The sequence below is a fragment of the Magnolia sinica genome, chromosome 18 (genome assembly GCF_029962835.1).
Source record: "Magnolia sinica isolate HGM2019 chromosome 18, MsV1, whole genome shotgun sequence".
NCBI classification, from domain to species: Eukaryota; Viridiplantae; Streptophyta; class Magnoliopsida; order Magnoliales; family Magnoliaceae; genus Magnolia; species Magnolia sinica.
In genome coordinates this window covers 63,725,251-63,742,256 of record NC_080590.1, presented here as the reverse complement: position 1 = coordinate 63,742,256, position 17,006 = coordinate 63,725,251, and the positions used below count along the sequence as shown (strand labels likewise).

Sequence of the window (17,006 nt, the reverse complement as noted above, 5' to 3'; positions counted from 1 at the left end):
CGGGTCAGGTTTTCCTCTGATTTTTCTCTTTTCATTCCTATTTCCTAAACTCTAACCTTAGTTTGCATTAGCACTAATTTATTTGCCCTTTTTTTCACCCTAGGGTTCCTTAAATTGAAATTGGGGAATCCCCTTAGATTAGGGACTGATTTTTATGCATGTGTAGTTGATTTCTATTTCCCTTTAAATCATTTGGTTTATAATTTTTATTAGTCCAGTCCTAGCCTGTGTCGGCCTGGACCCGCATAGATTCCCCTTTTAATTGAATAATTTGGACTGTTATGTGGGATGTGAAATTTGGGTAACTGTTTCTGAATTGGTATGATCTAAGCATGAATTCTTGCATCTCATACTTAATTTTATGTCCTGCATCAAATTTGGTATCAAAGCCTAGTGTTCTTGTAGGGGAATTCACCACATATTTAGGGTTTAGTTTGTTTGAGTCCTTCATGCATCCAGTCCATCATATATAACTGCTAGAAAACGGTAGTCCCTGATATATGTAGTTAAATTTTAGTAACGGTGTATAGTCTCCCTCATATAGAATCTCATAGGATCATTTAGTCGCATATAGTCGTCATAGAAAGTCTTTAGGTGGAGTTAGCAAGTTGTACGCCGACATGTACGGGTCATGGTTTTGGCTAACACCCTACACTAAATATGGAATAACTGCTAGAGCCACTAAATAAGTTGTCCCAGCAGATCGAGTCTTGGGGTAAGTGCTTAGAACGAAGCATAAATCAACACATTGACCAAATAGAGGCCTCCCTCAAGAAAAACTCCACCATTAGGAAAGATAACCAATCTCAGGCAGGTGGCCAAGAGGATAGACCAATGAATGAAGGTGGCCAAGGAATCAGTCATGGTCGTGCACCAGTACCCCTACTCCATGAGGGATATCAAGACCATTATTTTGAGGGATACAACATGTGCGGCCTCATGGCTAGAGACAGTGCACCAGAGGCTAGTGTAGAGTTACCCATTAAGGTCATTCCGATAGTGGATGAGTTTCGTGATTACCGAATGGATGACCACGAAGAAATGCTTGTAATTTGTGACTATCTCTATGTATATGCAAGCTCATAGAGAATATTACTCTCATATATGCTACCTCCATGCATTTGTACGCAAGAGCGGCGGCAGCAATCTCCCCATTATGCTCAAATGAAATGGCACATGTCCTGTGTATGGAACGGTAAACTGTAAATATGAAATTCAATCACGTACATCCTTTTTTGATGCTCCATTCAGTGCATGACACAAATGTCCAAAAACTCTAGATATTTGGTAGTGGGCATAACACATTAAAAAAATTTGCACATGGGAAATTATATCGATATGCTCTAGAAGACTGGTGAATCATACTCTTTTGTTTTGTCTTTTTTAAAGATAATGAAATTTTATTAAGCTGAGCATAGTTTTAAAACTTGCTGACTCAACTTGAAACTCAGCCGAGTCAACTCAACTCAGTCAGACTATGAGACAAGACGATTCGACTCGGATAGATTTCAAGCAAAGTCCCTAACTCAGTCGACTCAATGCAACTCACTCTAACTCAAGCCAAGTCACTTGTGTTGTCAGACCTCTTGTTAATTAAATGTGAAGGGGAAAAAAACATTGGCAGGATTCAAACCCAAGACATTTTATATAGAGCTAAAGCAATCAACAACCAAGCTAAGCGTGAATTGTTTGCTTATTTTCATTGAGAAATGATCCAGTGCTCTCATGACACTATAAGTTATAGTGGCCCTAGTTGCATTGTGACATTTACACGGTCCAATTCATTGATCCAGACTGTTCATTATGTCAACACACATTTCATGGACTACATGCAAACATCGATCCAACCCAACAAACATTAACCATTGGTCAATGGCCTTTAATTTGGACGATCAAGATTGTTTACACAAAGTAAGTCCAATCAAACATTTGATCCATTTATTTGTTAGGACCCATCATGGACTGCTTATGATTCTAAAGAATCACAGATTGTTAGACAATCCCATCAATAGCATGGAAAAAGGATGGCTAAAGAAAATAAGGCCCAATCAAGGATGAAGCAGATCATCAGTTCAGTATGATTTTTGCATGATGCCTTTCAAGGGGGGAAAAACGAAGGTTTTTGCATGGTAATCCGTAAAATTATGTCCGAACCTAATATACAGTTCAGATGGATCAGCTGGACTGTCTAAGTGTACCAATGCAACTAGGAGCACTAATAGTGCGGTTTGAAAGCACTAAAGCATTTCTCATTTTCTTATTTTTAATCATAAAATAGACTAAGTAATTTTAATAATTCCTACTGTTTTCAATTTATAGTTATTAACTATCAAGTCAAGTCAAGTCGAGTCTTCGAGCTGACTTAACCCGAATGAACATTCGAATCAAGTCGGGTCTTCAAAATTTTAAACTACGAAGCTGATAAGACTGAGCTAAGGGAAGAGAATTCCAGATAACAAATGTTTTGTCAAGATGTAATTTTGTGAACAACATATCACAACTCCCATTGCTCAGACCCTGGTTTTTTTGTTAACAACAAAACATAACTCATGAATGGGTAGGCCTAATCTGGCAAACTTTGCAATCTGAAACCTTGAATCGGCATGGTCATAGAGAATTGGGCATAAATAGAGACCGACTTTGGACCTCTTGATCATTTTGGCTTGAATGCATTACATGCCGATTATGGGGACGAGTTGAAATAAGTTAGCTGCTGATGTCTATTACTTGGGTGAAGTATTCGTTGAACACAAAGTGGAAAGTTGGACGACCAAGGCCCAGAGTATGTTCCACCATGTGCTGAATTTTCGGATTGTTGTAGTTGATTTTGGGGCTAAAATTCTAGAACTACTTATACCTGTTAATTTTGTTGATTCTCTAATGATTTGGGATTCTAAAAAGAGTAGGATTAGGAGGTGGAAGACAGTATAGTTTTCCGAGTTCTTGTTTAATTGCCCGTAGTGCAGAGATTTCAAGTTCAGTAAGTTTGCTTATCTCTCTCTATTCCAATATTCTTGTGTGGTGCATTTACTTCACTTTTTCCTTTGGGAAACGAAATTCTCATTAATCCAAAAACCAGATTACATCAGGAAACTAGCCTATTGGATTTCAAATGTGTGCGCAAAATGCTAGGTCGTGATGCCCATTCTAGAATGAATCTACTTTTTTAACATCTCAAATGGTAAAATCGGAGCATACATTAAAACATCATTGGAAATTGCATTTCATATTTCTGCATGATTTTGCAATTGTATTTTTTTAAAAAAAGTACGGGATTTTATGCATTCAGCCTTTCCACGACAAATGTGAATATGAATTTCTTTTGAATGTAACGACTGTTATATGAATTTTCCTTCATTTTTAAAATGGTCCACCATTAACTTCAGATCCATGCACGTCAGTCCAAACTACTCAAATTGTAGACCGCTGCCGATGTACATTTATTTCATCTGTATGGTTGATGAGTCAACATTGTTTAAGAAATGGTAGAAAGTAGGGTTGTCAATGGGATGGGCTTGGGTCGAGCAAAATCAAATTTTTGAATAGCCTAGCCCAACTATTTCAAAATCTGGGCCAGAGCTAGTGGAAAATGCACATAGCAGTAGCCTAGCTATCTTTATGAATGATGAATCGACCATCTCAAAATGGCATAGAACTTACTTCAAGATTTTTGATGTGGCAATATAGATCTTAGTTGACTGAGTTTTTTCTCTGAATGCTGCGCTTCCCAAGTCGCAAGCCTCGAACATCGATGCAACAAGTAAAAATTTTAAAGTTGTACGAAGATATATGCCACTAACTTCAACTTCCGATTCTCCATTCTGCTCATTCAGACCAAAAAGTTAAGAAGGCAAGAACTCTCTCGAGGCGTAAAACGACTTGAAATCCAAACATACTCAATAGAAATTTTATGATTCTTGACACAAGGATGATGTGTGAAAATGCCCCCGCATTAATCACCCCCGGTGAAGAGTCTCGAACACGAGACCTCCCGCTCTGATACCAATTTGATGCAAGACAATTAACCACTTGCTCTAAAAGCTCGAACTATTAGGGTATGGCGAATTAATCCATTTATCTCATAGCACAGGCCCCACATCTCATGGCTTAGGACCTCGGCCGAACCCTCCTCGTAGGCTCATGGGCCCCAAATCATATGGGCCGCCCACCCCGAGTGTGTCCCTACATCTCACAGGCTACGCCACTTGAGCTCGGTGTGAAATGCGCATTTATCACCCCCAGTGAGGAGTCTCGAACACGAGACCTCTCCCGTGGGCCCCGTCCACCCCAAGTGTGCCCCTGCATCCCACAGGCTACCCCACTTAAGCCCGTGTGAAAATGCCCCTGCATTACATATCCTTAAGTTGAAGATCATATAAATCCTCTTTACTGTGGCTACCTTTAAACGGTTAGTTGAATGTTTCAAATCAAAGCTTCTTTCAAGGTATTCTCAGCAAGCTAAATTGGGTGTCTTAGATTTCCTGAAAAATGTGAAATGTTCATTAATTCATGTTCAATTCAAATCTTAATTTACCTAAAAACACTTTTACACCCTATCTATACTCAACTCACCAAACAACTTAGTTGATGAATGAGCACTTGATGAGACACTGCCATTTTCTGTTGGATTCTCATTCGAACCACTTTCACCTGGACGTGCAAAGCATTCCTTCCTCTTTTTTGTAATGTTGGACTTGCCTTGCATCTCACCAAATAACTTTGTTGATGATCCGGCACTTGAGAAGACACCATTATTTCCTCTTGTACTCATTCAAATTGTGTTCACCTACACTTGCAGAGCATTCCTTCCTCTTTTTTGTAATGTTGGAGCAATCTTGCAAGTTACACTTCTTATTCCATGTTTTCATATGTGCAATCATTAATTCAACATTATTAACAAAAAGAGAGAGAAGAGTATAAAACTATCATGAACAGCAGTGTGAATTGTAGCAAAAGACCACTTCCACAAAAAAAAAAAAAAAAAAAAAAGAATCCAAATCTAAAAAAATAACTAAAAATGGATGGAAAACAAGACATAAGGAAAATATATTCCAATAAGAACACAGCAAATTAAATATATTCAGAAAAAAGCTAACCTTTACAACAACATTTTGACAATTTTAGCTTCACATACTACTTGTGTACTTTTTTTTCTAGAATAAATGAGTCACCTTCAAATGCAAGTGATGGCCCAATTCTCTTCGAATCTTGAGTAGGCTGCATCACATCATCAAAATCGTACTCTTATAGAATGCCAATTTATTTATGGAGTGAAATTTTGTATTTCTACTTTCATTCCATTCATTAAGCATATATTTACCTTCTGTAATTTTGTTTCACCATAATCAATCCTTATCTTACTACTCCTTGTGGAAGGATTGTCTTTTTCTTTTAAGCAAAGAAAATCAGAAGCGGGAGAAAGTGAAGTATTCTGAAAATCATGAAAGCATTAGATACAGTCAATATTATAATAAAATTTTATACATTAACAATCCACCCCCTTTACGGTAAAAACATATTAGCACATTTATAAAAATAAAATTACCTCAAATTTCTTAAGCAATTTGGGGATATTGCTACTCTGTACACTCGCAAGACTCTTTGGTTGTGATTGTGTAAGAGGATTCCTTAGAAGCATTGGTAAAAATGATCTATACTGACCAAATTTTGGCCCTGGTATCAAAGAAATCAAATGAGTCAACAAATGGATGGGCAATTACATATAAACAGCTAAAAAATATTGTGAAACCTCAGCCTGATGGAAGGGATGGGACATAAACTTTACGCATTGTTATCATAAATGTAATCAAGTGGTCAAAAGGGTAGTGAATATGAAAATCTGAAGGCAGCCCTGATAAAAGATTCCAATATATTCTTATCTTAAAGTTTTCTTTTTAGAAACATAAATACATGCACACAAAAATAATAACATACATTCATTATAAATATATATATATATATATATATATATATATATATATATATATATATATATATATATATATATATATATATAGTTTATCAATATGTCTAATATTTCACAAGTAAATCTCAAGCTTTAATAACAAACAAAAGAAAGCTTAATATAACATAATACTATGTAGTATATACACGAAGATTCAAGAATCAAGACATCAGGGACATCAATAAGAGCAACAAAAAATCATGATAGTTCAACAATTCCTACTTAAATTGAAGATTTGGCAACCATCTTTGATTGCAGCCCTATTTCTACAATAATTTCATCAATAAATACTTTATTGTAATAAGCCCATCGATCAACAATTCCAATCAACATTCTATTGACTTGGTCCTCCATGACTGCACAATGATTCCGCTTGAAATATTTCTGTACTGAGGCCTTGGTGGGCTTCAGCTTAGGCCTAAAATTTTTAACTTGGGCCAAGCCTAGGTCCGTTGTTTTACCAAGATTCAGGCTCAGGCTAGGCTTGGACCTTTGTTTCATTCCCAAATAGGGTTGGCCAGAGCTTGTCCTAGCCCGATCCCAACCTGTCGACAGCCCTATAACAAAGGAGCTACAAACCAAGACCACTCTCCTTGAATACCAATCTACTGTAAATCAAATCACAAAAAGTGCTTTAAGGCATCTATGAAGGATCAAAGACAAAAAAGAGAAATACATGGTTTATTCACTGTGAGTTTGGAATGCTTTAGTTTTTGTTTAAGCATTAACTACTCTTCCTTGAGTTGCGTAAGTTTAGAGAAGTTGTAGCCCGAATCCCAAATTTCCACCTAAAATGCCCTCTTAGTTAGGTTTGATAATTAGTCGCCTAAAAGCCTCTACTACCATAATGTACAAGAAAGATGACAAGGGCAAAGCCCTCAAAATCTTTTAAAAAAGCCTTTTAGAGAACAATTTATGAGCACAGATAAAAAAGCATATCCTATAAACTTGCATTCACTTCCTCCACTTCACTCCTAAAACAAACCTCATTAACATATAGTTTCATTTTACACTTTTACCATGTTAATCTCAAAGATAATAACCGATCATTCTTCCTTATTTATGGAACCAAAACATCAGTGTGCTATAAGCACACCCATTCAGAATATGTATCTGCCATGAACTTATGCTCCTTGGGATAGCAAGATCGTCAACCCCAAAACTGTTCTTACCCCTTGTCACGTGAACCTTGGCTAATAATTTATGATTTCAAATGAGACTAATGGGGAACCTTTTTCCTTAAGGTTAATTCAATGAAAGAGGCACCAAATATTTAGGTTATTTAGCGATCTTGTAAGATTCTAAAATGAAGCTTGTGAAAAATCAATAGATTTATAATGTAAGAACACCAAATTACTTTTGGAAGTTCTTGTCATTGTCCGTATTATGATTCTATTGCCTTGTTAAACTTGTTTCTTAACATGCCATATTTCCAACAGACAATCCAATTTTTTAATGATATGATTTTTCTAAGGTATCAATTTAAATTTTATAGCATAAGTTAGAGGTAACATTACCATTGTTCAAGAACTCAAAAACTGGACTCAAACCCACGTCTAGCTAGGTCAGGTAAACTCAAAGACTCAATCAATTCTTTAATTGACTCAGCTAGGTATTAATAATTAAATTAAATATATTTATTGGTGTAATAAATATTGACATAGTGAAATTTTAAAGGTTATGAAAAATAGCTATTGAGATCAAAAGCCTTCGGTGTTTTCTATTGGTTAGAGACGGATACTCTACTAGTAGAGGTCACAAGTTCGAATCTTCTCTATTTTAAATTATAACTTCTCACTAAGAAAGCCAACTTAACGATTCTGATTAAGTCAAGACTGAGTCACCTAAAGGAGATTGTTTCATTGTGACTCAACTTGAAATATTACAAGTAAAGTTGACTCGGCTGAGTTTTGAGTTGAGTCACCAAATTTATTTATTTTTTGAAAGATAAGTCACCGACTTTTAAAATGATGAACATAACAGCGTATGACACATTGTCTGATCTATTCCTAGGCTGTGTTTACATGATCGAATTGTGACATTCTAAAATTTTACTACTTTGCAGTTAATAATTTACTTCTTTTTTATTCTTTGATTATGTAAACAAGCAAATTACATTCCTAATGTAGCATTTCAGTTGTTTACCACAAATTACATGGCAATTTGTATGGCTTATCAGTGCATTCTAATGGTGTCAGACTTATATAAGATTTCATGTCAACATCAAATAAACTAAGGTCCTAGAGAGACCAAAACCAGGCTGCGTTTGGATGCACATGGCAAACTGCATTGTGCAATTCCACTTTAGTCAAGAGGAAAGCACAGAAGCTAATGATGTTTCCTAGCATTTGAAATGAGGAAGTAGGCCACAAATTGTAGTAACATTTCTATCAAGTACAACTTGAAAATAACATAACTGCAATTTGGAGCCCGTTTCCTTGATTCTAATGTTAAGGAAATTCAATTGTTGGACCATAGTGAGTGACAAATCTCATTCTCAGAAATTTCACAAGAGATTTCCAAAATTAGAAGTTTATCTTGGGACAATATCGTAAAAATCTCACAAATATATATATAGTTAGTAAATAATTTTAATTTTTTAATATATAATTATATAATGAACAGTTAAATTTACAAATAATTTTAATTTTTTAATATATAATTATATAATGAACAGTTAAATTTACAAATAATTTTCATGTTAATATTGGGTTAATTTTTTGAAATTTTAATAATTTTGAAACTTGGAAAATCTCATAATATCATGGCAATGATATCATTAAAATTTTCGTGTGCACAAATGGCAATGGATTTACAAAATCTCAACAGTATTTGTCATGGGGTGCTAGACTAATACCTGCAATTCAATTCAATTGTAATACAAACATAGCCACAACAAATATATTCATTGATACAATCTAAATTGTAAAATCTGAGTTCTTAGAGCTGCCGAAAGAAACCCATCAAAATACATAGTTAAGCAACTTCTTCTAAAAAGTAATTAAAGAAAACCAAGAAATTTCAAGTGCCGATGTAATGCACCTTCTGTTTCAAACATTATGGAACATAATGTTTATAAAATTCTACTACATAATGGACAAAAGACAACATTAAGACAAATGCACATGGAAATGGAATTTTCTGAAAACAAATAAAGCGCATTGGAGATTGTCTTGTTGAATTGGATTAGATCAATTGCCATTTACAACCACACAAATGGCTGTACATTCAGTGAATCTAGACCTTCTATTTGGTGGGTGCTACGTTGGATGGTTGGAAGTATAAAAACCACACTGATTTCAAAATCCCTGCATTCTAGTCAATGTCGTTTTACTTCACTATCAGTTTAAACACCATAAACAGAACATTTGCGTTTCCTTATCAATGATTTTTTTTGTACAACTTTGGGCCACATCCCACAAGATGGATACAACCATGAGTTCGGTGATGAGTGGCAATTTACCAATCCTAGCTCAGCTTGGATTTACTATATATTTTGAGGTGGAATTCTCATACATACCCAGATTATCTGCAGAAATCTCTCTCTCGAAATCCTTCTGGAAATGGCCCGAAACATCTTGAAGCCTTTAATCCTGTGGAAAAGAGAATTAAGGACCCAGGAATGCCGATGAATAGGCCATGATTTCCAACAAGCAGGGCCCACATTTTAGTGATCAGACCCTTGATCCTTTTGGGACACCACCATGACAGACCATGCCACAGATGTTTCTAAATTGGAATTTGGACCTTTGTTGTATCATCTTTCATTAACCATCCATTTGCAAGCTACCAATTAATGGCATAAGATCTTCTGGGACACATAGGACACCATTTGATATCTGTAGCATGGCCCATCCTGCTAGCCTTCCCATTCGAGCCGTCTATCAGAAACTTGTAATGATACTGATACTTCAAACACTGACTAGCAAATAGGGAAAAAAGGGAATTCGGATATCCCATTCCCAACGTGCACAGGGATTCAAGCCAAAGAGAGAAACCCAAAAACAATAAAGAAGAAGAAGAAGCTTACAATGTAAGAAAAGGCAACGCCCGGATTGAAGCCGAAGGCCACAGACGAAAGCATTGTCACCATGGCTTATGCCTGTGGATTCCCACTTCGAAACGGGTCTTCAGAAATTCTGAAATCACTTTTCCACGAAGCCGACGAAGAAAATCGTAGAGAAGAATGCTCGAATTTCGAATGCTGGTTCGAGTTTTCGGAGATTGCAGAAGACTTCTTATAAGAGAAGCTGAGAGGTTTTTGGAAGGTTCTTGAGAGGGTTTTTAGAAGATTTATGAGACAGTTACTGGAAGTTTTAGGTCTTCGTCGTTGTTAATTCCACGCGCGTGGGATGTCGTACCCATTCACACGCGACTCACGTGCAAATATGAAACACGTGTATGAGATCCGAACTTTCCATTTGATTTTAAATATCAGATAATTTTACTAATCAAGTCCATTTAATTTTAAATATCAGATAATTTTACTATTCAGGTAAGCTACTGCTTACCAGGTAAATTGATGGTTTTTCCTAACCATTGATTTGTTTTGATATATTGTGACCAACCTAAGGGTTAAAATGGACTGCGTTTTACGTAGGAAAACCTGGGTAGAGTATATCACATTATAGAGAGGTCAGATCTCACACATGTGACATACTAGTTACAATCACTTGTGTGTGGATGGGTACATATTTCACAGGCGCATGGACTTAGCCAACCTCATTTTGGAAGTTCTATTTTTGGAAGAGATTTTTCTACCTCACCTATTAACCACCTAATTTTCCAAACCACTCAAACTTTACTTTCCAAACCACTGCCTTTTTTCTCGAATGAGAATACCCCGTGATACAAACACATTTTCTAAAATCTATTTTCCTCTTTTTACGAGAATATCCTACCACCAAAAACTCATTTTCTGACATCTATTATCCTCCTTATAAGAGAATACCCTAACACTAAAAACTCATTTCCCGATATCTTCTCCCATCTTCATACAAGAATACCCTACCATCAAAAGCCCATTTTCTGAAATCTCTTATCCTTTTCATATGAGAATACCCTAACACTAAAAAACAATTTCTTAAAATCTTCTCTCATCTTCATACGAGAATACCCTATCACCAAAAACCTATTTCCTAAAATCTTTTCATTTCTTTTTATTTCTTCTTTTGAACGAGAATACACTTGCTATTTCGAACTGTTACTTCATTTTCTTTTCACAAGAAATGAAGAAAATAGTGCATCCATCGAAGAAGCAACAAATTACAAAAATTAAGTTAATGACAGAGGGACTCCCAATTATCTTCCATGCCACGGGAGACACATCTGCGCTTGACGGGAAGGTTTGTACCACCAAAGAAGAGAGTTCAGTACTGAAGCAAACGAAGATTATAATTGCGGCATATTTGTAATGAAATTTATCGACATATTGTGCAGCGGTCAAACTTTGGCGAGAACGGAGATGTAAAAATACACTCCAATTTTGATGAATTCAATAACGTATGATTGTTTGAGTGTTGAATATAAATGATATTTGGCTTAGGCATGGGAGGAAGAGGGAAATTTTGTGAAACGTTGTATTCTGTTGTGTAAATGAGATTTTGTATAAAATTCATGGTGAATAAAGATTTATTTGTGAATTGTTCATTAATTTAATTATGAATAATGATTTCTTTGTGTTTGGCGATTTGTTGGTGAAATGTTATGACTTTCCCGAGTTCTCGATCAATTTCATAAAGTGCTCGGTCAATTTCATAAAATAGTTAGCCAATTTAATGAAGTACTCGGTCAAATTTAAGAAGAACTCAGTAAATTTCAGGAATTACTCGGTCGATTTCAAGAAATACTTGATCCATGTTATGAAGTATTCATTCAATTCTGCGAAGCATTCGGTCAATTTCATGAAGTACTCGGTCAATTTCAAGAAGTACTTGTTCAATTTCACAAAGTACTTGTTCAATTTCACGAAGTACTTGGTCAATTTCAAGAAGTACTCGTTCAATTTCATGAATTACTCGGTCAATTTCACGAAGTACTCGATTAATTTCATGAAGTACTCAGTCAATTTAAAGAAGTACTCGGCCAATTTCAATGAAGTGCTCGGTGAATTTCAAGAAGTACTCGTTCAATTTCATGAAGTGCTCGGTCAATTTCATAAAGTATTCGCTCAATTGCATGAAATACTCGGTCAATTTTATGAAATACTCACTCAATTTGGTGAAGTTTTCAATCAATTTCATAATTAATAGATTAAATTTAGGAAGTGCTCGGTCAATTTCATGAAGTGCCGGTCAATTTCATGTAGTACTCGGTATATTTCATAAAGTGCTCAGTTAATTTCATGAACTGCTCGGTCAAATTCAAGAAGTGCTCGGTCAACTTCAAGAAGTACTCGGTCAATTTCATGAAGTACTCAGTCAATTTCATAATGTACTCGATCAATTTCGAGAAGTACTTGGTTAATTTCATGAAATACTCGATCAATTTTAAGAAGTTGTCAGTCATTTTCATGAAGTTCGTCAGCATCAAATGATCGCACGGTTGTGTTTGCACGTAAATCTTTAAGTGAGGCATATATCTCTTAGTGTAGATGAACTAGTAAGCCTGCATCGGTTCTAAACATACTCTTAAGGTTGGTATGTTAGACAAAGAGTCCTTAGGGATGGAAAATTTTGCAAAAAACTGAACAATTATATAGTATATACCTTATGTAACACATTGAATCCCATTTTTTTGGAACGAGTTGAATTAGGGTTTATCAGGACCAATGCTACGAGCTTCTAGAATGCAATGAGATCTTCTTAAAGTTGATCATTATGAGTGTTATGATGAATTCGATTGAGAAGTTCAATAGCAAAAAGAATGAGACTCATTAACTCGTTATTTAGTACGAATCAGTGAAGTGGCTGAATCCAGAAAAATTATTCAACGGGCTTTAGAAGGAATTTCGGGGGGCCCAATGAGAATTTAGTCACAAACGGATAGTGGCAGCACCACTGCCGATCCTAGGCAGACAACGGCAGTGAAATGGACTGAAAACCCGTTGAAATTGACCGAGAACTCGCTAAAAATAGACTATGAAATGCTTGAAAATAGACGGAGAACTGGGTGAAGTTTTCGTTACTAAATTATTTTTAAATTTTTTATGAAAATTTATCATTAATTTTAGTCTCATCTCACAAAATTTCATTCCATTTCGGTTTCTAGAAAAAATATTAAAATTCCATAAGTAACGGCTGTCTGAAACTAATATTTCTATACAGTTTTGAAATCTTCCAAAAATTAACTATATTTTAATTTTTCTTTTATTTTTTATTTATTTTTCTGTAAAACTAAACTCATTAAGCTTCAATCTATATTTTGAATCATATAAATCAAAGTTATATTGAAGAAGATATGAATTTTTGAAGTTAGCACAAAAAAGTGAAATTTGCTGAAAATAGGTGGCGGTGGCATCGCCGCTACCCATTTTCATCAATTTTTTACTGACTTTAAAAATTCATATCTCTTTCAATATAAATATGATTTACGTGATTCAAAAGCCGAATTAAAGCTTAATGAGTCTAGTTTTATGAAAAAATTAAAATTAAAATTAAAACATAATTAATTTTAGGAAGATATAAAAACTATGTAGAAGACATTAGTTTCAGACAACTTTTATTTATGGAATTTTAATATTTTTTTTAGAAATCAAAATGGAATGAAATTTTGTGGGATAAGACTAAACATAATTTATTAATAAATTACCATAAAAATTTTAAAAATAATTCAGTAACTAAAAGTGCAAAAAAGTTACATGTAATAGAGGCATTTTGGAATTTTAATGCTGAAATTTATTAAGTACTTAAAGAATGGAGAAAAACTCTATGATGAATTTTTAAGAACTTTGAGTAACCCAGAATGGATGAAGAGCTCTTTTACAAATTACAAACCTTCCTTTCATCGAGTTATACTGTTGAGCTCAAGTTGTTGAGAGTTGTGATGGATATGGAAGAGGCATATAAATTGTCTGTGAGTTAATTTCGGATGCTCTACTATTGCAAAGCTGAAATTCATTGACGACTCGGCAAATTGACCGAAAACTTAATGAAATTGATCAAGTACTTCTTAAAATTGACCAAGTTCTTAATTAAATTGAATGAGCACTTCATCAAATTGACTAAGTACTTCATGAAATTGATAGAGTACTTTAACACAAGTCTGTCAAATCATCGTTCGCACAAGTTATAACCAAAGTATAGACCAGTAAACTCTTTAATTTCAAAGACTTCAATGTCCAATTCATGAGAGTCGGTGCCTCATTGCAAATGAACAAATTGCTTAGTATGAGTGAATGGTCAATAGGACACCTAGGGTAAACTCATAGAAATTCGAGAATAATGAACTAAGTCAATTCAAGGCCGATCTAGCCCCCTATTGGATCAACTGGCTTGAGTAGCTCAAAAACATAACATAATTGGCATTTGTCAGTTGGATCGACCAATCGTCGATTCATGTTAGTCCAACGAAAGCTTACAAATTTCAAAAACACTTGTGATTTTCAAGTGGGGTTATAAAAGGGTGTTTGCCAATTTCTTTCATTTTCCGGGTTTGGGAGATAGGGAGAGAGCTTGAGAGAGAGTGGGAGAGTGAGTGAGATTGATCGAGTACTTCATGAAATTGACTGAGTACTTCATGAAGTTGATCGAATAATTCATGAAATTGACCGAGTAATTCTTGAAATTAACCGAGTACTTCTTGAAATTAACTGAGTACTTCATGAAATTGACCGAGTACTTCTTGAAATTGACCGAATACTTCTTGAAATTTACTGAGTACTTCATGAAATTGATCGAGTACTTTATGAAATTTACCAAGTACATCTTGAAATTCACCAAGTACTTCATTAAATTGACCGAGTACTTCATGAAATTAACTGAGTACTTTTTGAAATTGACCGAGCACTTGTTGAAATTGATCGAGTATTTCATGAAATTGACCGAGTACTTGTTGAAATTGACCGAGTACTTCATGAAATTGATTGAGTACTTCTTGAAATTGACTGAGTACTTTATGAAATTGACCGAGTACTTCTTAAAATTGAACGAGTACTTCATGAAATTGACTGAGTACTTTGTGAAATTGACCGAGTATTTCTTGAAATTCAGTGAGTACTCAGTGAGTACTTCAAGAAATTGACCGAGTACTTCTTGAAATTGACTGAGTACTTATTGAAATTAACCATCAACTCAATGAAATTGACCAAGTACTTCTTGAAATTGACCATCAACTCAATGAAATTGACCGATAACCTGCAATGAGTGGCTTCTTGAAAGAATCATTCAATCTTCAGGGTCAGTATCCACATTCAATCTTTTAAAGTCCCAATTGTAGTAGTAAATCCGTAATTTAAAAAAAAATTACAACATTTTCGAATTAAATCATTTACCATCATATTACATTAAAGCATAAAATACATTACAAAATAGATCATTCAAACACAAAATAAATTACAAAATACATTATTCCTTAGGTATTGAAAACTTACACCTTCGACGATTATGCCTCGTTTATTTACATCTTCTATACTTTACTATTCTTAGTTCCTCTCCACATGAAAGAATTCTCATCTTTTTCGATCTTCTAGTTGACCTCTTTTGTCATGGGGGTTTGATTCTCGCACAATACTCGCTAAATTCGGGCGATATTTTCCATTGGCTCTTATCACATATTGGGTATGCGGATTCGTTATACATGATCTAGTAATTTTGCAACATGTAGAATGGGGAGCAACAATACTCATGTATCGATTGTTTTCACATAGTAACTCCCCATCATAAGAGTATACAATGATTCTCACAGCCATTATCTGAAAACAAATACAATGATATATTCTCAACAATCGTTAAACAATAGGAGCATACCACAAGATAGAACTCGGTTAATATTCACATGTACTAGGTGAAATTGACCTAGTATTAGGTGATATTGACCAGTGTACTAGGTGAAATTGACCGAGTACTAAGTGAATTTTACCAATTACTCAGTGAATTACCAAATCTCAGTGAATTTTCAGGGAGTTCTCGGTAAGTATGCCCGAGTTCTCAGTCATTTACAGTGACTAATCTGTCAATATTCAACAAATTGATCGAGAACTCCCTGAAAAGACCGAGAACTTGATGAAATTGATCGAGAACTTCGTGGAATTGACCGAGAACTCAATGAAATAATAGATGAGGATGGTGTAAAGCTAAAGGAACTAAAGAATTAGTTGGGAGTTAAAGTTTTCAAGCGTCACGCCCCAAACTCAAAAATCGGGCTCATAAAATTCCCGATCGCCGAATCCGGTGCCGAAAGCCTCCATAGAACCCCATTCTCGGCTCCCGGCACCCATTTACCAGGTTCCGATCCTGGGATCCTATAAGGAGGATTTCTAATATCAATTTGATTCATAATGAGCATAACCATAAGCATAACCCACGAACAATAACCACAAGAATACCATCACCAAATCTACTATAATAAAAAACTTTTGAATACAGTGCATATAAAGTGAAATACAAGATAATGATAATAACAGAAACTCCAAAAGCTCGGATGCACACTGCAACTGCGATAAGGCTACGGCTGCGTCCTGGCGTCACTTGCACGCATCAATCATGCATAAGCTTATAGAAAGCTTAGAGGGTGGTGTAAGTGTGTGCGCAATATAAGCGTGCTCAGAATGCAAGGTCATAGAAATGCGGAATCATGCTAATGAGTACATGAATGCAATCAGTCGTACCAAGGCTATGCGGTGTAAGATATGAATGCTATCGGCCATGTCAAGACCATGCGATGCGAGATGCAACTTAAGCATGCCAATCCTCATCCAAATATCAGTACAGTTCTCATTTTGGATAATCACTGGGGTTCAGTACACTCCAAATGGCACTACCTATCTCCTAGCCGTAATGTCCAAGTGAGCGTAAGAAACCTTACTATCCGCCTGGCCAATAGTCTACCAATACCTATCCGGCATGTCGACAGCGGACCCATTCACAAGTTGGTCAAACTCAGC

The 17,006-nt window shown here is 35.3% G+C and overlaps 1 protein-coding gene and 1 long non-coding RNA gene across 2 annotated transcripts in view; both read right to left on the bottom strand.

The window, feature by feature from the left end:
• Positions 1–4,961, bottom strand: part of LOC131233848 (cysteine-tryptophan domain-containing zinc finger protein 3-like) — a 30,154-nt gene extending 25,193 nt beyond the window's left edge. Inside the window, exons 1-4 of the mRNA XM_058230661.1 lie at positions 4,573–4,961; positions 4,400–4,481; positions 3,661–3,821; positions 1,021–1,181 (exon numbers count right to left, since the gene is read on the bottom strand). Coding sequence (XP_058086644.1) covers positions 1,021–1,181; positions 3,661–3,749 — 250 coding nt within the window. The 5' untranslated portion in view covers positions 3,750–3,821; positions 4,400–4,481; positions 4,573–4,961. The remainder of the gene's footprint in view (positions 1–1,020; positions 1,182–3,660; positions 3,822–4,399; positions 4,482–4,572) is intronic.
• A 36-nt stretch (positions 4,962–4,997) lies between these two features.
• Positions 4,998–10,257, bottom strand: LOC131233054 (uncharacterized). The gene is made up of 5 exons (XR_009165070.1): positions 9,996–10,257; positions 9,486–9,558; positions 5,546–5,673; positions 5,321–5,431; positions 4,998–5,217 (listed from the first exon to the last, which is right to left on the bottom strand). It is a non-coding gene; the product is annotated as an uncharacterized LOC131233054 (long non-coding RNA).
• Between the last annotated feature and the right edge of the window lie 6,749 nt (positions 10,258–17,006).